The 24,772-nt window shown below is 36.5% G+C and overlaps 1 protein-coding gene across 1 annotated transcript; it reads right to left on the bottom strand.

Moving 5' to 3' along the window:
- Window positions 1-70: 70 nt before the first annotated feature.
- LOC127529201 (uncharacterized) lies at window positions 71-23,905 on the bottom strand. Its single transcript, XM_051932188.1, has 7 exons — window positions 23,771-23,905; window positions 14,434-14,610; window positions 14,175-14,292; window positions 7,529-7,648; window positions 7,011-7,185; window positions 1,875-2,037; window positions 71-387 (listed from the first exon to the last, which is right to left on the bottom strand). Exons 1-7 carry the CDS (start codon window positions 23,879-23,881, stop codon window positions 187-189), a joined length of 1,065 nt encoding a protein of 354 aa, XP_051788148.1. The 5' UTR covers window positions 23,882-23,905; the 3' UTR covers window positions 71-186.
- Window positions 23,906-24,772: the final 867 nt, after the last annotated feature.

Genomic DNA, 24,772 nt, shown 5'->3' with positions numbered 1-24,772 from the left:
CTAATATCATGAAGGGCTTATCACTCTCATCCTCCCATCCTCCCAATGCATTTCATTATCCTCAGGAGATTATACAGTATTACTCTGCAAATGCATAGATGGCCTAGACTATTCTATTTACTGTTTACCATATGTGTAAATGGTGCATGAAATCTTTAAAATACCATATTTACTTTCATATAATTGTCACCACATTACCAGTAACACAATGCACATAATAAATAAGATGATGGCTCCAGCCATCAATCCAGCAATAGCTGGCCAGTCTGGCTTCAGGAGAAGGTTTGGTATTCTTGCAATTCCCAAATGAATCATATGCCGAGGAATACTGGGAAAAAATGGCCTGTCTTCATAGCATCGTGCACCAGGAGGCATGACACGAATATACTAAAAGAGAAGAACAAAAAGATCAGTGGCATGTAGTGGACCAGATATTGTGAAAGTAAAGTTCTACAATCTTAAAATCCAATTTCTTCCAAAAACCTCAGTGTTACATATGTTAGGATGTGGCAATTTTTAACAACCTATTTATCTATTCAAACAGTTTCTCTGTGTTGTAAATACTCTGCTTTGGAAAAAGGATTTGCTGACATTATACCTGCCAGATTCCAGAGCTCTTTGTAAAATAAAAGCTAGGTCCCAAGTAATTGTCCTTAAAACTCCTATTTTAAGGAATGTGAATAATTTACAGGGATTCAACAGATGTTACAAAGTCTTTCTCATTGTCTTTCTCTTCTTACTGTCATGCAGTGAATTAGGTGTCAGAATCTGTTGATAATCTGTTGAACATTTCAATTATTATAGCTAGAATTGCTTTGCAGCATTTGATTTATTTTTTATTTTTTAATCATAATACAATTGTAATAGTGTATTGCTCAATGTTTTATTAGGGAAAATGTGCTATATAAGAGTACATTTTATTGAAATTAATTAACCCCAGACTCCTGACTCAGAGCAAGTGGGTTTGATAATGAATGGATTGATGGATGAAATTAATTGCTAGGAATTGAAATTGGCAGCTTTAAATTAGCTAGAGAGAGAGAGAGAGAGAGAGAGAGAGAGAGTGTGTTTGTGTGTGGGTGTGAGTGTGTGCGTGTGTGTGAGTGTGTGTGTGCCCAATAAAGAGCTGACAGTCCATTCAGGTTTAGCTCCTCTTCTTGTACCCAATGTTGCCAGGATAGGCCCCATGTTTTCATGACCCTGTAATGGATAAAGCAGTTTCAGAAAGTGGCTTGATTGATATGATAATTCAAATATCTTGGGCATATTTGCTGAGCTATACTTTTAAGAGAATCAAATGAATTGAATTAGCATTGATGAGTCACCTGTGAGCATACCGTACATTGGAAAGGTGTTTTTTTTTTTTAATAACACCAGCGAAATAAGGAAGAATTGATAAGCAGAGCAGTGGTGATGGACACAACAGCCCCTGTTTTTTTTTTCTTTATGTTGCTTGTAAACAGCCTTCAAGCAAACTAATACTGAAATTAGTAACCTTTTCAAAATTATATAGATATATGCATCTTTTTGGAAACCTGCCACAGCTCTAGGTGTTCTTTTAGAAGTGCACTGCTGTTCTCAGTTCAAATCTTCAAGTCATGTCAGGAGTAGTGGGTGTCACATTACATTTGTTTGAAATTAATGTCACATGCAGCTTCTTTTTATCAGCATAACTGTTTCACAAGATTTAGTCTAAGTAGTGAAGTATAATGAATGCAATTCACTATTAGTTATTCCTTTTTAATCTATTAGCATTTACAGTATACTGCAGCACTAAGTGCAGATGTTGTTACTAAATGATAAGACTCCTGCTCATTAGACTAGCCTGGGTCATTCTTTTATCATACAAACAAGATAAGAGATTTGGAACACACCATCTTTTTATGCTGGTTACTGCTCAGTTTAAGGACATACACTCCTGGTTGCTGAAAAGAGTGTAAGAAAAGTGTCAAGTCACTGTTCATCAGATTCATTTCTTCAGCCAGGCTTCGGAAGTCTCCCCAATCAAATTTGCTTTTGGTGTTGTAAAGATTGTTGCTGGAAGGAAAAAGATAAAAATGAGATTAACCTGCAGCTGGGGTAGATATGTTTAAAATACTATTAGAGACATATAATATCACAGTTACAGGGACAAGGGATTGGTTTCTTACCTGTGCAATCCACCTTTAACTTGCTTACTGATTAATAACCAATAGTTTTATTCATTGCCTGAAGTGGCTAGACAAAATAGTATATAGTACCCTATATTTAATACTTAATGGAGTGGCACTCTGGAAATAACTCACTGTTAATTGAAGAAGTGAAGGGGGGATGTCCCTTATATTTTCAAACAACATAAAGAGCGGTGACTGGGGGTGGTGTCATGTAAGCTGGTACACTGAAAAATCTTGCAGGTATGCAACAAATGGTGGCAGTACATAACACTGTAAAATTCAGAAGTGCCGGTACTCCACAATGGTGAGTACCAGCTCATTTTAAGCCCTGTTATCGAATCTTTAAAAAAAAAAAACACAGTTTATTACATACAGTATTTCTCCTGAACACCTTTTACTATATGATTAATGTTTTCTAAGATTTTTTTAGGTAAAGAAAACAGAATTGTTGAGGTAAGGTAATTATACTCACTAATCATTGTGCCAGAGATTGGCGATGTGTTTTATGTTCATTAACACATCCATCCATCCATTATCCAACCCGCTATATCCTAACTACAGGGTTACGGGGGTCTGCTGGAGCCAATCCCAGCTAACACAGGGCGCAAGACAGGAAACAAACCCCGGGCAGGACGCCAGCCCACCGCATCATTAACACATGAAAGTAAGAATTTTGTTGTTCTCAGTGTGACATGTGACAATAATGACCATATAAATGTTTATATACTATGAGAGTAAGCCTGATCAGAAAGATAGCAGTAGTAGTTGTCCTTTTAGACAAAAGACAATAATCCCGTAAATAAGACTATTAAAGACAGTCAGCTGTCTCAGTGGTTCTCAGTCCTAACCAGTTTTTTTTTAATTGGATTATGACATAAATTAAGTCAGCTGTTTCTTCTCAGTTTCTTTTTATATATTTTTTGTATCAATCCAGAAATAAGAAAATGAATACCTTAAATATTTACAGAATGAAGCAAGAATTTACATGTGATTGATTCATTTTTAATATTTTTTATTTAATATTTAATATTTTTTATATATATATTTTTTTTTAATTTTAGTTATTTAACCTATAATTTCCTAATAAGAACTTAAGAAGTAGTGAATTAAAACGAAAATGACAAAACTGAAAGATGCAGCAAAAAATACAATTTTTTCTCTTTAATGTGAATCTCACATTACTGCACTTTTCTGAATGCACAATAAGAACAGAAAAATTTGGTTGATTAATCAATAAAAGGTAAAAATACTGCCTGTTTGCGAAACTGGTTGGATAAAAAACCTGCAGCTATAGGATGCTTCCAAGACTGAACTTGAGGAGCACTGGACTATCTGATAACCTTCATTCAGCATAACATAATGACAGCTTGCTTCTCTAGCCTACTACTAGCTTATCATCTGACAACCACTGGTGCAATGATAGGGTAACTGTGAGAGTAAATCAAAAATAAAGGCAATTTGGAAATTATGCGGTAACCACAATGGACAGAAGCTGATGCAATACAACACACTGGCAATGGCTTATGGTAGTGTGAACATGTACAGAAATTCAAGCAATAGCCCTCCATCAAGAAAATCATGATGACTATCTTTTGGGACATGAAGGGTCCTATTCTGCTACATTTTAAAGGAATATGGAAAATCACAGATCAGAACCATGTATTATGCTATGCTTAGAGAGAAACTGAAACTTGCAATTTGCAGCTAAGGAAAAGGACTGCTGTCAAAACACTCTTGCTACTCCATGAGAACACATGTCAGGCATGCAGTGGCTGCAACAATGGATGCAATGCAACTGCTGCAGTTTGAATGTCTTCCACATCCCCCATACAGCCCTGATCTAACAGCATGTGACTATTACTTATTTGGATATTTTGAATACTTATTTATTTGTATATATAGTGTACAGTATATAAAGTCATGTGAAAAAGTAAGTACACCCCATAGACAGGGAAACATTAGATCTTCATGCAAAGAAACAGTGCCTACAGATAAATGTGATATAAAGTATTTGAATAAATGGCACATACAATTAACATGGTGTATTCCTTTTCATATTCTAAATTTTAAAAAATTCAGATTTGTCACCTGAAAAAAGTACTGTAAGTACAGACCTACATTTATCACGACTTCAAATCCATCAACTGAGAAACAGGGATTCCAGATTTGGTGCCAATGATTAGACCCTCCTTAGGGAGTATGCAGATGAAACATGTCTTATTTAAAATGCACACATCTAGGTTCTGGTATTCTCTTTGCTACTGATGTGTGTGGTGTCATCATGACTCTCTCCTTCTTCCTCAGAAAAAAAGGTTGTAGATGTGTATGGGTCTTGCATGGGATTTTAAAAGATTGACAAATTATTTGAAATCAATTATTTTACCATAAGAAAAATGATCTACAAGTGGCCTAGGTTTCAAGTAACTGCAAATTTGTTCAGGACTGGCTCGTCCAGCCAATTCAGCCTAAGAGCTGACCATTTGATAATAAAGAAGTATTCAAGTGGCTAACTCTTGAAAAAGTTGGTGTCAAAGTGCATGCATCTACAATCCAGGAGATTTGCATAAATTTCACTTGCATGCAAGATGTACCAGGGAAAAACCTTTGCTGTCCAAAAAGAACATTAGAATAAGACTACAGTTTGCAGTTAAGCATATCGCCAAAGATCAGGCCATCTGTAACAATGTGCATAGACAGATGAATCAGAGTAGAATTGTTTGGTCACAGTAACAGTAGATATGTTTGCCGCAAAATGAAGGCTGCATTTCAGGAGAAGAATCTGCAACTGTGAAGCATGGTCGTGAAAATGTCATGGTTTTGGGCTGCTTTGCTGCCTCAAGTTCTGGACAGCTGCAGTCATCATATTAATTATGAATTCTGCGCCATATCAAAGTATGCTTGAGGAGAATGTGAGGCCATCTGTCCAAATGTTGAAGTTGAATCAGAATGGACTTTTCAACATGATAATCTTCCAAAGCACACAAGCAAATCCACTAAAAATGGCTCAGAAAGAAGAAATGGAGGGTTTTGGACAAGCTTAGTTAAAACCCTGATTTGAATCCCACTGAAATGTTGTGTGGGGATTTGAAACAGGCAGTATATGCAAGAAAACTTGAACATCTTGCAACTGAAGGGATTCTGCATGGAGGAATGGTAAAAAATTTCAACATGTTGACGTCAGAGACTGGTGGGCAGATATGGAAAATGCCTACAAGATGTAATTTCTGCTAAATGAAGAAATGCCAGCTTCTGAGGTCAAGGGCGGACTTTCTTTTTGCACAAAAATTACATATATTAATATTTTTGTTTAATAAATGACTGAAAATGGAAATTTTCCTTGTATTTTTAAGTATATTTATCACCTTCATCTGTAGGTATTGTTTGCATAAAGATCTACTGTTTTCCTGTTCAAATATGTTAACAAAGTCAACAATTTCAGTGACGTGTACTTACTTTTCATATGATTGCATGCATGCTTACACTTTCAGGGAAAATTCCAAACAACTTGCCAATAATATATTTTATTTATACACCAACTTTCCCATACTCAAGAAGCTTCACAAGTTCAGATCAAATGTACAACTATTTATATATATTGTATGTATATTTATATACAAAGCACAAGCAGATTAAATGTCTTTGTATATGATTAAGACCCAATCCATTCAGAAAGCTAATGGTGGAAACTGAACATAAAAACTGGACAAAGGTCCAGTTCTCCAGCCACACTTACTGCATACTGCAGTAAGTACTCCATACTGCACTACATAATACCCAGTATAACAAACTATGCATTGAGTCTACATTTCTGTTATGAACAATGGTTAGACACAATACAAATAGTGAAATATTAAAAGACTGTGAATGTGTGCCAGATTGTTAAGAAGCTACGAAGGGTAAAGGCTTAAAGCAATAATGGTTCTAGAGTTCAGAGGACAGTTCCACAAAAGCTTTGCAACAACAGAGAGTTCCATAGTACTATGCCAGCATGGGATGGCTAGGGCTAAGTGAGGGTGTTAAACCTTGTCATACAAAAGAGAAAAAGAGGAAGAACAAAAATTTGTGTGTAAGAAAGATGGGCTGGGGTGGGTCGGAGAACATTAAGGAGTATTTAGAAGAGGCTCCACCTAGGAGCTAGAAGATCAAAGGTGCAAAACATTTCATATGGAATAAACAGTGAGGCCAAGGAAGGTTACTGAAAATCCAAAATATCTTTGAATCAGGGTACAGTAATAGTTTATAAGTTAGGAGATTTGAGACTTTTTCCCCTGCAACAGATGAGGTTCAGGAAGACTGGCAGGAAGCCAAGATGCTACAGCCCATTAGGTGACAGACAACACATGGTCCCTGATGAAAAAAGCAGAACCATGTAGCCCTTTAAAGGCAGATACCTCAGAAGTTGCCTGACAGACCTTACATAGTTCTCAGGGATATGAGCACACCAGGGAATGCTTGGGTTAGTTTTTCTCTGTTGCTTTGTGAACTGAGAAATTCTAGGTGTTGACCAGAGCTGATCACAAGAGTAGATTTAAAAGTTCTTTAGGCCAGGGGCCTAACTATGTCTACAGTTATGAAAGCAGCTGGGATGAAGCTTTAGTGTTAAAATGAAGGAGCCAGCATCATAAGATAAGCAGGATGCTAGAAATTGTGGATAATTAGATAGTGATAGTTTGGAGCTGGGCAAGTGGTTGAGTTAACTCATCAAGCAAAGGTTGAAAAGTTTCCCCAGGTATTATCCAGCCTGTCAAGACATTCCATAAGAGTGTCCTCTCTTGTTGCAGGGCAGAAAATTAAATATGCTAATTTAACAACATCCTCCAAAAAAATAAGGGTATAAAACAAAATTAGTTGACTTACATATCATAAACAGGGTAATGGTCTTTGGTCACAACAAAGGTAAGGATATCTCCAATATTAAGGCAAACGGTGGGGTTTAAAATCTTGGCATAGTTTTCTGAAACTCCTCCTGCCTCTACCCATAATGACTCTGTGACATTTTTATGAACACTGATGTTTTTTAAAAAGTTATTCCCTGAAATGAAAATATTCATATTTTAGAAACAAAATGTTGAAATCAGCTTCTCTGGCTATAAATTAGACATGAGTCTCTTGCCTCTATTATTATTCATCATGTTAAAATATAAATTTTTACTTCATATAAATTGTTATTGTCTATAGTTAAAACTACCAAATTCAATTGTAATCTTCACCAAATAAGCTCTTTAGCCCTTTTCATTCATCTATGATTATTTTAAAGTTACTTTCTTTCACATATGAAAATCCATCTATATGAAAATATGTTATACAAATGAATGTGTTGTATTCTAACATGCTATTTTTAAATTTTTCTACAGAATCATATATCTTAGACTTACCAAAAATGTCAGATGTGTTGGAAATGTGAAACTCATTGCTTGTTTTCCATTTGTAAGTCTCTTGAAACAAGTTCAATACCTGAAGGGGGTTTGGATTTAATATCCCAAGAAATCCTTGTTCTAAGATAGCAACAAAAAATGTGATTCTTTGCAATGAAGACAAGACAGAGCTCAGTGTGTTAAGTAACCAATAAAAAACAAAAATGCATTTAGTATCCCACACATCTAATATCCCATATTGCTATGGTTAATAGAAGATTTATCAGAGTATGACTCTGAGTATGACTCAGAGCACAGGTCAGCAGCCCCACTCCTAAAAACCAAGGATATTGTCACATATTTGTTCTAAAGTACATCATGACCATTAAAAGCAATAATATGACATGATTAGTATTGTGGCTGGAGTGAGACATAGGTAGGACACTCTGCACTTGTGTATGACATACAGAAACATTTAATGAAATTTGACGACAAGAAAAACTGAGTAATTGTACATCATTAAAAGATTAAAGATTTCATTCTGCAATAGATATGGCCATGGGCATTTCTGAAAATATCATTTTTAAGGAATCTGAAGGTGATTAACAAATGCTACATCATATATGTTTAACAAATGCTACACATATTTGCTGTATCTAATTTAATTCCGGCATTGTTCTTATGAGAGGTAAAGTAAATACTATGTTACATAACCTAGCACATCACAACAGGTCTCCTCACAAGATTATGAGAAAAGATATCAATTAAGTATTTGGATCTAATTAAACCACTACATGGATACAGAGAGAAGGTATCTGAAGAAAATAAGATAAAGTGCAAAATAACATTACAAGCTTCATTGAAGAACACAATCTGTTATTTCAAGCCACAAAGAAAGGTTCGCTTGAATATGATGCTGATATAATATGCTATTATACTCTGCATCATCTTGTTGTCTTATTTTAGACTTAAATGTCTTTAACAAACTTTACACTATCTTTAACCGTAAATGTTGTTTTAAATAGATGATTTATGCTTTATTTGATTTTATGCTCTGCTGTAACTCAACCCAGAAGATTCTATGGTTTATCATCTCTATATATAATCTTCATTTGGATCTTGATCTTTGTTTGTCCGCGAATGAATTAGAAGAAGAAGCACTAGATGGCAGTAGAGAGACAGCTAAAACATAGGCATTGCATTAAGAATCTCCTCCAGGCTTATACTACTGAAGACTGTAGTACTCCAGTCACACCTCAAAACGCAGACATTCAAAATAAACAAATTGTTGTGCTTTAAATTAACTAATCTTTATATATAATATTCCTTTGGATCTTGATCTTTGTTTGTCCACGAATTCCACGCATGCGTAGACCACCTTCCAGTTTAGTACGTTGTTGTTACTCACGGATGTCAACAATGTGCCAGAATAACGAAAGGGGTGGTGGACAGTGTTACGCTGGTTAGCTCCTGAGGCCTGGTTAGAGAATGAGATTGCCAAAGATAAAAGGTACGTGCCTACGTAACATATGAATGAAAGAAAGACAGTGGGTAAAATGAATGACAACGTAACAGCACGTTCCGGAAATTATTATTGTTACGTTGTAGCTGGCGAGTGCTGCGCATCTCACAGTTGTACCGTGGCTTGCTCACATGTCAGTGAAGTGATCCCTATTTATGCTTTAAAGAGCCTGGATACCTATGTGTCCCCCTTTTATAACCATTGCTCTGTGTATATTGCCTTACTCTTTGGATTGCCACAAAGCAACCTGCGAGACTGGAGAAAGGTTGAGAAGAGATCGTGGGAGGAAACGACAGCGTTGTGAAAACGAGACGGACTGTGAACGGAGAGAAGCAGAAATGCTCCTACACCACCACATAATTACTATTCGGACAGTGATTCCGAGTAGGCCGTTCCTATCGAATCAATGTCCAAGGGTTTTGTTTTGTAATTTTGTTTCCCTTATAAAAAATCATAATGCTGTGAGACGAAGGGCCCAGTTCACGACTGGCAGCCGTGTTTAAACAGGGAGCCCTTCACAGACAACTTTAACACGTGCAATGTAGTTGGGCGCACATGGCTAGTGATACATAATTAGTAAGTCTCCCATTTGATCATTAACAGTACCTATTCAATGTGGAACTGAATCAATTTTAGGTGTATTCACATATACTTCAAAACATCTTTTTATGATCATTTTTCTGTTCACATTAAGCAAATGGTGTCCCAGTGGACCGATTTCTTTTAAACCTGATCCAAGTATTCCTCAACGAATTTGTTATGTGGTATAAGCAAGTGATAACATTCCAAGGTCTACCACGGATGCCTGAAACAACAGATAGTAGCGATCCCTATATATCAGTCATTTTTTGTTTACATACATACCTATGATAAAGTTTAATTGGTAAATTATGCACAATAAGAAATTACCAGCATTAAATAATATTAATATATATTGTACATTATTATACTTGTGCTCTCTCTCTCTCTTTTTCTCTGGAATCCATATTACTAATCGAGAATGGTAAACCAGATGGCATGGACGCAGGTACACGGTGATGGGACCATGAGACGTACTGCGCAGGCGCGTACAGCTCAACTAACGGAAATAGCAAATAAAACAACCGCCATATTGTGAGTGGCACTACTGCGGAGTGAAGTTAGGAATAATGTGCTGCTTGGGATTGTACAAACCGCTGTATAACTGCCCGTGAGTGAATATTGTTTCTGTTTCTGTAATAAATAATCCGAGTTTTTCTGTTTGTCCCTGTGATTTATTGATTGTCATAGCAAAAGCTATTCTCACGGTAAACTGTAATCTCCTTTGGTGTGTAATGTTACTCGCGGAATATATACATCACCTTTCTTTTTGCCTGTTAAAATTTGCATCGCTTCTCCGAGATCATCAATATACACCCGACCGAATTGTGTACTCTTTGAAATTTAACTTGTCGTTCCTTTAACTGTTGTGGGACCACAGATTCTCATAGCATATGGTCCATTATTGTGTAAATCCACGTTTTGCCCATTGAATGATGCGAATGCGAAAAGACTTTGTTGTCTACTCTTTTTTTCAGACCTCAATTTGTCCTGGTATTTTTTCAATTACACCTGGTTCTGATGATTAATCACTTTTGTTTGCGGTAATGCAATCGTTTCTATCTTTTCTTTGATACTGTAGTGACTGACATGATAAAGTGTCACAAAAGTTTTACCTGAACAATCGCTGACTTCCTAACCCCAAACACAACTTTCTAGCACCCTCTCCAACGCCCCCCCTTACCACATGAAATCAATACCCCGCTATCAGTCCTCCGTGCTGTACTCCGCCTTCCCTCAATCAGACCTAACAGTGACTTAAAACCAAAAAGCCCTCAACCTGGGTGGGACGCTACAATACTTTCGAATTTTACTGCTTTCATATTCTGTACCTTTGTCTGCATGTGTATCGCGCCATCGTTTGTTTGAGCCTTTCGAATTCCACTGCTTTCATAATCTCTTATCTGCCTTTTTTTCTCTCCAATGCCTTTGGGTCTCTATTCTCCGTATTGTCCTTATACGCTTTCTATGCGCTGAGAGCACATGATTTGTGTGTACTATGTGCTTTTACACGATTGATTTTTTTTTGATCGGTGTGCTCTTTTCCGTACTATCTTTGTGGACCTTTGCGGACCCCGTAGTGTCTTAACCCGTGCCTGCTTTGCTTCCGCAGTTTCAGACGCGCGTTGTAGGCGCCTGCGTTCATTGATCTTATCCAGGTGGGCTCGTGTGTGTATCGTTGAGCAGTATTGTGTTTGAATTTGGTGTAAAGCGTTCAGCGGTTTGTACAATCCCAAGCAGCACATTATTCCTAACTTCACTCCGCAGTAGTGCCACTCACAATATGGCAGTTGTTTTATTTGCTATTTCCGTTAGTTGAGCTGTACGCGCCTGCGCAGTACGTCTCATGGTCCTATCGCCGTGTACCTGCGTCCATGCCATCCGGTTTACCATTCTCGGTTAGTAATATGGATAAGTGCTTTCCATGACAGTTATACTTGCCCCTTTTTCTGACAGACAATAATGTGACACTTGAAACAGCTGGTGTTGTATAAAGAGTTAAAGGGTTTGGTAAGTTCAATCACAATCTCTGCCCTTTTTTTGTTTTTTCCATTCCGTCATGGAACATAAAACAAAAACATGAGACGGTTGAGTTTCTCTTCTGTTTGTGAGGTCCAAAACACCCACATTCCTTATTCATTACCGCTGTATTACATGCATTACACTGCTGGATAAGCATTCATTGGTTGTCAGCTCTCATGCACACAAAGCCTGTCCCTTTGACTAAAGACAAAATCAAATCAAATCATGGACTAGCTGAAGTGAGTCACTGGGTATGTCACATTACATGTGAGTGTTACGGGAGCACAATGCTGACAGGATCCGACTCATAGATTATGTAGTTGAAGGCTATAGCTAAAAATCATCGGAAAAGCTGCATAATGTGATGTTGCCTTAAATAACTTCAAATGATAAAGTAGCAATTATTTGTTCCTGAAAGCTGAAATGCTAATCATTTCATACATATATTTGTTTTTACATGTGTTCACATACATAGAGCTGTTGTTCATTAAACAAGGACAACGATGGCTGTTAATAGCAAGGACAGGACAGGATTACTGTTTGTGCCATGCTGATTACTTAGTAGTATAACATACAACAGACTGCACTGCACATTACAGTTTATCTGTACTCAAAGAGCCACTTTTGCCTCTGTGTATTTTCAGACTGGAATACATTTTTTAAGATAATTGTCACCCTGCATATTCCGGTTATATAATAAATCAGTTATTTTTCCAAGGTCTTACTTATTTATATAATTTTAAGAAATTTCTGTGTTTTTAACTAATATTATTAGCTATATATGGGGAACTTATTTCACTTTCTTTTCTCCTTTCAGACAGTAATATTAATAATGACTTGTATTGGTCATTTCATATTAATAGTTACATTTCATTTGCTAATTATTGGTTTCATCTCCACTGACTATAGTTTCAAAAATTATGTTTAAGAAAACTGAACAATTAGTCACAGACCATCTACAACTAACACAACACCAATCAATGCATTTTTACATCACTTGAATTTATATCTGCTGTCTAAAAAAGCTATTTAGCCACCATAAGCCTATGTGTGCTCTGTTTTAATTTGATTATAAAGTACTGTTAAAAGGCTTATGTTTAATGTAGTGTACTAACACATGTAATTGCATTCTTTTATCACGAATTTGACTGAATTGTTACAAACATACTTAATAAGCAAAAATGTTGCTCTTGGATGAAGTAAATAAAAAATGTGAAATGCTCCAACTTTAATATCAGTTAATTCTGAACACATTTTAATGTTACACCATTGGTATATTTTCTAACTTGTTTGTTTGTACTGTTAACACTAGATGTCCCAAAGAATAGCAAAAAGGTCTCTTATTTAATAGCAACATCATACTGAAAATGAAAATACCCAATTAATAGATATTTGTAGTTTCTAAAGATAAAGAAAACATTGGACTTAGCCAACTTTTCACTGGATTTTATTAATAGTATTCATTGTATTCCATTAGACTATGACCTCAATTCTTTTTATTTGTTAAATAAAAAAACCCACACAATATGTATAGTATAATTCAGACAGGAATAGTACACAACAGATTGAGTTTAAGTGCAAGCATTTTTTACTGTTCATTGGCAAGTTAGAAGAATATGGATTTTGGTGTAGGTTAACAAAACCCATTTTTATATTAATGTAAATCCTTTCTTAGATTTGCTCTTTTTCATTCTCCATTTACACAGTTTCACTTACTCTGACATCCTTCTGACATTTATTTTGTTCCCAGTCCTGACTCCCAATTGCAATTGTCTAGTGACTGCCAGTTCCTTGGCAATTTATGTGAGCTTTTGATTTTCACAAATTATGCCTGGTTGCCTCTTTTTAGCAATATTCACACTACACCTTCAATTCATTTTAATTGTCTAATCAGTATTCTATCCTTGGCCTAACCTTTCTTTAAGTATTATACTCTACCAGAAACAATACTACAAACTGTCTTTTAATACAGGGTCAGTTACATTAAACTATTTTTATGTTTTAAACCCTTCACACCTTTAAGAGTATGCACATTTTTTTCAGTTATTCTCATATATGCAGAAAACAAAACAATAATTTATTAAGACCTGGTTGGTGCTTTTACAAAGCTGACAGTCTGCTTTTTAGTTTGATGAATGGTATTTTATTAATTGACTTAGTGAGGTAGAGATACTGGAAGAAATGTTAACATGTTTTCAAGAACGTTTAAGTCTAAATGAAAATTAAGGAAGTCAAATGTGTAAGTATGGTAGGTGGACCTCCTATCCATGCTAAGTATATTGGTACAATATCCACAGCAAAGCATAAAACCTTCAGTGTGATCAGCACGTGTGGTATCTTTCATAATACAGGTAAATATGGATTTGTTAACTCATAAATAGACCAAGCACAAAATATGCATAGCATATTCAGATAGGAATAGCAGAAAATAAATGTAGTTAGTATGTTTCAATATACACAAGCAAAACTTAGAAACTTCTTGTCTGGCTTTCTTCCATTTTGACTCAACCTTTTTATTATATATATTTTTTCATTTAGACTCACCCTGCACCTCCACCAGATAAACAGGCAAGTTGAAGTCTGTCAGTGCTGGGCACTGTAAAATCTTCTGAATGGTTCTGATATTTACAGCTGGTTTCATGTTTGACAATGATGTTAAAATCTGTATAAAATAAGTGTTCATTTTACTGATCTACTTTATCCTATAGCTTACCTTTTAATACTATGCTTTATTTGACATTTACACAAATATTTCAATATTGTTTAAACTGAAGACACCCAGTTAAATAAAGTGAGGATTTACCTTAGTATCTTTGTAGGTGATCTGTAACTGAAGGGTCTCTCTGCAGATGAGATGAATGACACATCTGCTGGTTTGTTTGCAATTTGCACCACAGCCAGCCCTGATATCCTGAACTTGACACAGACACAGTCCTAGGCTCCTGTCATATCCTCTGTAATCAGATGGGTGAGAGCAGACCTGCAGACAAAATTTGTTAGTGTCAAAAGAATTGAATTTCTTCCTGTCAAAATCAATTTCTCATTTGCAACATACAAGATGTATCTAAAATATCTGCTGACTTTCTTCTATTGTAACTACAAAATGTTTTTGTAATTTAAATGCTTAAATGATTTTGTATTGTTGGGCTCAGAAGAAATTTCAACTACCTCAGATCTGATGCAAGAAATAACATTAAAGGATAATTGAGGCATGGTCCCATAGTATATAATAAATGCAATTTCAGATTGGGGGTTTGTATTCTACAATCTGGAACTTGTTATTCTATGATTTTCTTCATGAGAACCTCCCTCTTGTAATCCAAAGACATCATATAAATTTTGATTATTGCCTGTGCCATTAGTGAGTATTGTGGGGTGTACAGTTGCTCTTTGATTTGTGTCTGCAGTTGCCAAGATCCCCAAAACTCTGAACAGAAAAATGTACGTGAAGATGATGAATCTATCCATCCATCCATCCATCCATTATCCAACCCGCTGAATCCGAACACAGGGTCACGGGGGTCTGCTGGAGCTAATCCCAGCCAACACAGGGCACAAGGCAGGAAACAATCCCAGGCAGGGTGCCAACCCACCGCAGGACACACACAAACACACCCACACACCAAGCACACACTAGGGCCAATTTAGAAGTGCCAATCCACCTAACCTGCATGTCTTTGGACTGTGGGAGGAAACCGGAGCGCCCGGAGGAAACCCACGCAGACATGGGGAGAACATGCAAACTCCATGCAGGGAGGACCCGAGAAGCGAACCCGGGTCTCCTTACTGCGAGGCAGCAGCGCTACCACTGCGCCACCATGCTGCCCATGATGAATCTATGCTTTGAAAAATGGGTGACTGTAGAAATGCATGGACAGTGATTACTGTCTCACAGTGCTCAGTATAATTTTTTATCAAACATGTTAGGATTACCATGAGTTCCATGATACAGTTCAGTGTTTTTCTGGAACAAGTTCATATAGTATACTGTGGCCATCAGAGAGAATAAATCATATTCATTCATTTTGAGGTAAATGGGTGTCACAGCAGCTCTCTGGCATGTTCCAGTTTTCGAAACTTTGCTAAGAAAGCAAGTGTGACCTTCTGCTATCTTTAGACTGGTGCACGCTTTCTACCTTTTTTCTGCTAGACATACCATAAGCAGAGATTAGAAAGGTGAATATGTGACTTTGGGTGATTTTCATGTTCTTTAATAATTTAATTCCCTTTGAAAAAGTGTGGGAAGCAAAACCACTCTTTCAGAAAGCATGAAGAGTGTTTTCAATGGCTGTTATTTCCCTGCTAACATTTTATTTACAGTAAGCAAATAAAGTACTAACTTTAAGGCAATGACAGGTTAACTGAAGATCTGGTGTATAAACCCTAATCCTGATGTAAGATTATATTGTGCTAAGGAAGATTCAGCAAAGAGTAAATTAGCACTTGTGTATTATAAAAGCTTTTTGCAATAAGAGATTTTTTTGCTCAAAGGAAGGGTTCAAACAATCAAAATAAAAGATAGACAAATGAAAATAGGTTATATCAGATAGCTAATAATGATAACTACAGGAAGTGCCTAACATACATATATATATATATATATATATATATATATATATATATATATATATATATATATACTAGCAAAATACCCGCGCTTCGCAGCAGAAAAGTAGTGTGTTAAAGAGGTTATGTAAACATATATCTACATATACATATATATACATACATATACAAATTTACACATCTACATATATATATATATACATATGCACATATATATATACATATGCACATATATATACATATGCACATATTATATATATATATATATATATATATATAAATATAGACATACATATATACATACATACATACATTCACATATATATATATATATATATTATATAGCAAAATACCCGCGCTTCGCAGCGGAGAAGTAGTGTGTTAAAGAGGTTATGTAAACATATATATACATATACATATATACATATATACACATATCTACATATACATATATACAGTATACATATATACATATACACATCCACATATATATACATATATATATATACACATATCAGCATATATATACACATACATATACACACATACATAAACACTCACATATACATCCATCCATCCATCCTCTTCATATATACATATATAGCAAAATACCCGCACTTCGCAGCGGAGAAGTAGTGTGTTAAAGAGGTTATGAAAAAGAAAAGGAAACACTTTCAAAATAACGTAACATGATTGTCAATGTAATTGTGTTGTCATTGTTATGAGTGTTGCTGTCATATATATATATATATATATATATATATATATATATATATATATACATATACACACACATAAATATATATATATATATATATATATACATATAAATATATATACATATCTATATATACACATATATATATATACATATACACATCCATATATATATATATATATATATATATATATATATATATATATATATACACACACACACATATCAACATATATCTACACATACATAAACACACACATATACATATATACATATTCACATACATACATACAGATTCATATATATATACACACATACATACATACACACATATATATATACACACAGACACATATATACACATATATACAGTACATATCTACATATATACACATATATATATATACAGTACATATCTACATATATACACATATATATACAGTACATATCTACATATATACACATATATATACAGTACATATCTACATATATATACACACATATATACACAGTACATATCTACATATATATACACACATATATACACAGTACATATCTACACACACATATATATATATATAGCTGATCACCCAGTGGCTTCGCTCACTGAGTGCAAGAGAAAAAAATAAAATGTAGTATTTATAAAATAAGTTCGTTAATTGCCAAATTTATTTTTCCACAAATAAAGAGCACTTACAATAACATAGAAATCAATATAAACAACATTAACATCATTATCATATGAGAATATGAAGTAATAAATAAGAAGCACATTGTATATAAATATAAATTATTAAACAGTAAAATCTTCTTGTATAATACGCTACCGTGGCTATTCGTTTGTCTGTCTAGGATTTTAAATCACCTGTAGCCGTTTCACCTATTGACTTGAAATTTGGTACACATATACTACGTCACGTCTACTATCCGCTTCTGGGGTGATGATTTTTATTAGTCTTTTTATCTTTATTTTATTTTATTGTAGAATGAACTCACAGCTGCGTGCACCAGGGCGGCCGTGGGCGGATGCGTACGGGTGCAGTTTTCATTCCCTACCACATTTAAGAAGTAAAGATACATTGAGTACTACTGCAGTGCTTTCGGGTATTGTACATTTTTCGGGTGCACTTTTCATTCCCTACCACCTTCGCAAATCATTGTTGAGGCAGAGTGAAGACTTAAGTGCCAGCTTAACTGAAAAATTAAAGAAAACATACTAATTTATCGCAATACAAAAAGTGACTTAATCAGTTTTAACGTGAAAAGATGCCGACGAAAGAAGAGAAGCAGCAGGACGCTAGGGTGAAGAGCTGCTTAGTAAGCATCAAGCGCATCAACCTCTGAGCAAACGAACGGTAAATGTACAGAGAAAGAGGATAAATAACATGAATGCTTATGTCAAATGTATTCACTCCTACCACCTTCGCTAATCATTCTTGAGGCAGATTGAAGACTTAAGTGCCAGCTTAACTGAAAAATTAAAGAAAACATACTAAGTTATTGCAACACAAAAACTAATTTAATCAGTTTTAACGGGAAAAGATGCCGATGAAAGAAGAGAAGCAGCGGGACGCTAGGGTGAAGAGCTGCTCAGTAAGCAGCATGCGCATCAACCTCTGAGCAAACGAATGATAAACGTACAAAGAAAGAGGATGAATACTATGAATGCTCATGTCAAGTGTATTCACTCCACGTTATCGTGCAGTGCGCTGTTACTGGTATTTTGATAAAAGAATTTGAACAACATATAAGAAGCATATAAATTATTAAACAGTAAAACATTAATGTTTAAGAAGTAAAGATACATTGAGTACTACTGCAGTGCTTTCAGGTATACTACATTTTTTGTTTGCCCATTACATGCATAAATGTATACATTTTTTGGTGTACCTACCCAAATATAACACGACATATAACTGACCGTGGGAGAAGCATGCATTTTAAACACGCGTTGAGTTCATCTGCTGGTGTCCCTCGTGAAATAACTGGTAATGTTTGACGAAAATGTACAGCGAGCAAAACTACAGTACCTCCTATTATTTAGGTACGATCTCTGAGATCTTGCATTGTTCGGTTCAAGACTTCATAAGCGCTTTTATGTGCCATGGTGCACTCATCCCAAACTATCATCTTTGAATGTTGCAAGACTTTTGCCTTTCCAGAGCCCTTGCGTATGTTGCAAATTGGATTTTCGTCGTGAGCGAGGCTTAATGGTAATTGCAATGCCGAATGCGCTGTACGGCCTCCATCTAATAATGTAGAAGCGATTCCCCATGACGCTACAGCCAGAGCTATGTCCACCATTCGCTCTCTCGGCAAGAATCAGGTTTATTAAACTTGTGCTGGTTCAGTCACTTCACATGAGCCGCTCTCTTGTGTGATGTTGCAATGCCCATGGGTTTATTTAATGTTAGCTAAGACCCGGCAGTTAAAAGTTTCTCGCTACAGCAATTTTAACTCTGTTACAAAGTGATCCAAACTGTTGTTTATACCTCGTGTCTTCACATTAAACTTGTATCTCGCGACTATGGCATTGCAAACGGCAGCTGGAGCATTTGTATAAAGTTAATTTAAAGTTACGGTTTACACTGTGCTTTTTTATACCTCGTGTCTTATGAAGATGCTTGTATGCATCATTCGCTCGCTTCTTATTGTTTCGCTGCCTTGTCAATTGTGTAATGAATGTTTTCTTCAGCGCTCTTTGGGGCTCCTCCTTCTTTTCTACGTACTGAGTTCACAGTCAGTTCACGTGCTTACGTGGGAGGCGTGATGACGCAACACGCAACTCCGCCTCTCACGGCCATCGAGCTGCACTCCATTCCAGTATATGGACAAAAAAGAGGTTCCAGTTATGACCATTACGCGTAGAATTTCGAAATGAAACCTGCCTAACTTTTGTAAGTAAGCTGTAAGGAATGAGCCTGCCAAATTTCAGCCTTCCACCTACACGGGAAGTTGGAGAATTAGTGATGAGTCAGTCAGTCAGTCAGTCAGTCAGTCAGTCAGTCAGTGAGGGCTTTGCCTTTTATTAGTATAGATATACAGTACTGTATATATATATATATATATATATATATATATATATATATATATATATATATATATATATATATATATATATATATATTTATATAAACTTCTTAAAGAAATTAAAGGAACACTTTAAAAAATCATCAGATCTTAATGGGAAAAAAAAGATGCCAAAACATTTGATGGAAATGAAAATTATCAACCTACAGAGGGCTGAATTCAAAGACACCCTCAAAAATCAAGGTGAAAAAATGATGTGGCAGGCTAGTCCATTTTGCCAAAATTTCATTGCAGCAACTCAAAGTCGTACTCAGTAGTTTGTATGGCCCCCCACATCAGGGCATGCCCCTAATGAGACGATGGATGGTGTCCTGGGGGATCTCCTCCAAGATCTGGTCCACAGCATCACTGAGCTCCTGGACAGTCTGAGGTGCAACCTGGCAATGTCGGATGGACCGAAACATAATGTCTCAGAGGTGTTCTATTGGATTCAGGTCAGGCAAGCGTGGGGCCAGTCAATGGTATCAATTCTTTCACCCTCCAGGAACTGCCTGCATACTCTTGCCACATGAGGCCGGGCATTGTTGTGCACCAGGAGGAACCCAGGACCCATTGCACCTGCATAGGGTCTGACAATGGGTCCAAGGATTTCATCCCAATACCTAATGGCAGTCAAGGTGCCATTGTCTAGTCTGCAGAGGTCTGTGCGTCCCTTCATGGATATGCCTCCCCAGACCATCACTGACCCACCACCAAACCGGTCATGTTGAACAATGCCACAGGCAGCATAATGTTCTCCACGGCTTCTCCAGACCCTTTCACGTCTGTCACATGTGCTCAGGGTGAACCTGCTCTCATCTGTGAAAAGCACAGGGCACCAGTGGTGGAACTGCCAATTCTGGTAATCTATGGCAAATGCCAATCGAGCTGCATGGTGCTGGGCAGTGAGCACAGGGCCCTCAGATCACCCTCATGAAGTCTGTTTCTGATCATTTGGTCAGAGACATTCACACCAGTGGCCTGCTGGAGGTCATTTATATATAGATTCCCTTGCAAAGGGAAGCAAAGGTGTGTACACCTGATGAGCCCCAGTTAGGTTCAAACACATGTCTGTACTGTTTGTGTTATTTGACAGGTGCTCTCTCTCTCTCTCTCTCTCTCTCTCTCTCTCTGTCTCTATATATATATGTACTGCACATATTGTAAGAGTTGAATTTGAATTTGAATCCTGGTCCAATGTGCACCTAGCATGTGTCTGTTTGTCATATCCTTCTGCTTATAAGCTAATGCTGTTATTTTATTATTAATTATGATAAATGCATTTTTTGTTATTGTCGTGGCGAAAAATTGTCACCAGAAGGCTTTTTACCTGAAATGAAGGCTATTAGGAGTCTCGGGATAGGCAAACAGAATGTATAGTTTTATTGCAATAAAATAACCATAATAATAACACTGACTCAACCCAATACGGCCAAATTGAGCTGAGCCCGGAACAGTTAAGGACTCCAAACTTATATAGTCATTTCTTATCACTCCGACCTTGCTCAAATTAGCTCATTTGCTGTTTTTCTCTGACTCCCCTCTGCTCCTGTCCGGCCAATACCTTGAGTTCCCATGGGAACCGTTATTATCTCCTGACTTTCCCTGCAGCTGGCCCCTCCGGTATTTTCATTGTCTGTTGTTAATTTTACTTTCTGTTTTGCTCATTTCTTTCACTGGCCAAGGCCTTTCTTCCATATATGGGCTTCCTCTCGTCATTTTCCCTTCCTAGCCTATTTGGTGGTCAAAGCTAAGCTTTAATTTAAAAAAGAAATATGGCATGTGCTTTTATTTAATCATTTACTTAGCAGTCCTGACTTGCATTAGTATCTACACTAAGGTTAATGCTTATATATTTGTCTATATTTATTTATGCTAATACATGAATACACTAATTTTACTTTCCATACATTACATCATCTTCCTTTTGCTGTTTCTGCTGACTCACTGTTCCAGCTGGCTTCTTACATGCCTACCAGGGCCTATTTTTTACTGATATCGTGTCTCAGCTTTCTGACTTTCGAACACAGGTGTCCTGGTCCCCCCTTCTTCTGTCCTCAGATAGTTTCTGTGCATTATTCTTGTCCTGTTCTATTCTTCCTCTCTTAATACTGGTAATTTTCCTTTTTTACGAGAAAATGCAATATGACTGATTTTTTAGTTAACCATTTGCTTGACCTATCTTATTTGCTTAAAATTCTAATTTATGCTTAATCTAATGTTTCAGAAGCTATTAATTACTTTTATGGCTATTTATGCTAATATGCTATTTATGCCCAATGTATAAAAATTTTTTCCTTCTATGTTATTTTATATAACCCTTAAGAGAAAATGCTATATTTTATGGTATAATCATTTTTCTATAGTTTGCATAGTACTAAGTTTCCTGTTGATGTACCTAGCTGGATTATAAATTTAGACCATTGTTCTACACACCATGAAAAACAGGATAAACGTGAAAAAACCCATACGTCTCCTAAAATAAGAATAAAAATAATACATTTAAAAAGTCACATACAGTACACCCCAAGCTAACAGGACTATCAATCAACCTAGTTAATGGGGTTAAATTATAGTAATTTAAGGTATCAATGTTTGTCATGTCCCGTTAGCAACTGGGTGTAACCAATCAAGTTAAAAGTTTTCTGATTATGTAATGAATTCATTTTTTGAGTAGTGACCTAATCAATGATTTGTACAAATATAGCACAGAGGACACTTTTTCCTTTGCAACATGTTGCTAATAAGATATGCACTTGTTGCCTCTTGCAAGATTTAGATAAAGAATAATGATTGACGTTTTCTCCTGCCTGTGTTTTATTGCTTAAATCGGGCCATCTTTAATGGAGGGTGTCTGTATTCATAATTTTCTTCCACAATATATATATATATATATATTTAACTGTGCTACACACACGTTTAGGAGACAACTAAAGGGCCTGAGTACATGTAATTCCATGCCGGACCAGGGGATGGTGCACTAATTCTCTCTCTTGATCTCTTGCAGACCATTCTAGGGAAATTCCGCCCGGCTCTGGGGCAGCCAACAACGTCACTTCTGGTTCCGGTCCTGATGACATCACTTTCCTTACTGGCCTTTAAAGTCGACATCTTGTTGATATTAAATCAGTTCTGTTTTGGACTCAGTTGTGTGAACATGTCTGTCATACTGAATCAGTTGTGCAGCCGGGAAAAATTATACGGGTGGCTGCCCCAAACCTTCGCAATGTCTTATGGTCATTCTTGTTACAAGTGAAAGAACTCAATAACATAGATACATAGTGTGCCAGTAATATTAGACTTCAGCTTTCTGACCATTTACCAGCTACAGTACATGTGGACGTTTTGACAAAGTGAGAGGAGACAATGGCTTACCTGGCTCTGGCAAAGGCATGTCTCACCAATGTAACCTCTAAGTTTGATCAAAAAAATCAAGAAAAACAAACCTGAAGCTGAAGATGACTCAGTGCCCATTGTGCTGCTGTACAATTCATGTTCTTTACCTTCTGTTTCATTTTTTTGAATGTGCCATAATATTGTCATTTACAAGTTGTCCCACTACAAACTCTCTGCTTACTGTAAAGAATGAGTTTTCACACTGCTCTCTAACAAGCTGCAGTTTGCAGAGTTCAGGTTAAGAGTATATTTTAGAAATTGCTTATTTCTCTTCATACCACTTTTCTGTGCCAATTTGAGGCAATTATGTGTTACGTGTAGACACAGTCATCCTTGTTTAACAGGTAATAAGCATTATCTGGAAGATTCCTAATAATCTTTTGATACCCACCTTTAGAGAGCAGTAGTCAGTCCACTGCTCTTTAGTGAGGCAGACTCCCTCCTGATTTCTGCTACTCTGGTCTCTGCAGATATCAAAGAGCTGCAACACACACTGCTGCATGTCTACATTAGTGGGTTGATATCCCAGGCCACATGTACACTGTCTGTCACTGGCCTGTCAACAGAAAACACACAAATGATTGTTTGTATAAAACAGCATATCACTGAAAATGCAAATCTAAACTCAGAAGGACATCACAGTTACATTGTACAAAAGCTATAACATATACAATATGTGTCTTTCTCTATTCACTTTTTTGGAGAAACTGAAGAGGTTTTGGTGAACACAAACATTCCAGATTACTGCAAATCAGAATTACTGTATACAAAGGCAAAAAGCATATATTATCCAGTTAAATATGTATTGTGAGTGTGTGTGTGCATGTGTGTGTACACAGAACTGCTATATACAATAAATAAATAAAAGGTAAGTGAACAGGTAGTAATAATTCGAAATAGTAAAAATTAAATAAATAACATCCATTCATTATCCAACCCGCTATATCCTAACTACAGGGTCACGGGGGTCTGCTGGAGCCAATCCCAGGGCGGAAGGTAGCAAACAAACCCCGGGCTGGGTGCCAGCCCACCCGCAGGGCATACACACACACACCAAGCACACACTAGGGACAATTTAGAATCGCCAATGCACCTAACCTGCATGTCTTTGGACTGCGGGAGGAAACCGGAGTACCCGAAGGAAACCCACGCAGACACAGGCAGAACATGCAAACTCCACACAGGGAGGACCCGGGGTCTCCCAACTGTGAGGCAGCAGCGCTACCCACTGCGCCACTGTGCCGCATAACAATAACATCTAATAATAAAAATACCATTAGTAACAAGTGTAACATATGACTGCATATAAATAAGCTACTAGGAACAGATCTGGCGGCAAGGGAGCAGCACAGAGTTCAGAGGTAGAAGCTGTTGTAGAACCTGGTGGAACTGG

This window comes from Erpetoichthys calabaricus, chromosome 9, assembly GCF_900747795.2.
Source record: "Erpetoichthys calabaricus chromosome 9, fErpCal1.3, whole genome shotgun sequence".
NCBI classification, from domain to species: domain Eukaryota; kingdom Metazoa; phylum Chordata; class Cladistia; order Polypteriformes; family Polypteridae; genus Erpetoichthys; species Erpetoichthys calabaricus.
This window is presented reverse-complemented; position numbering and strand designations above follow the sequence as displayed.

Bases quoted from the DNA above. Each gene is read 5' to 3' on its own strand.
- LOC127529201 (XM_051932188.1), bottom strand. From the start codon at position 23,881: ATGCAGCAGTGTGTGTTGCAGCTCTTTGATATCTGCAGAGACCAGAGT. The intron at 14,611-23,770 runs GTGGGTATCAAA...TTTTGTCTGCAG, and splicing joins CTGACTACTGCTCTCTAAAG to GTCTGCTCTCACCCATCTGA. The intron at 7,649-14,174 runs GTGAGTCTAAAT...TTGCTATCTTAG, and splicing joins TTATCTGGTGGAGGTGCAGG to AACAAGGATTTCTTGGGATA.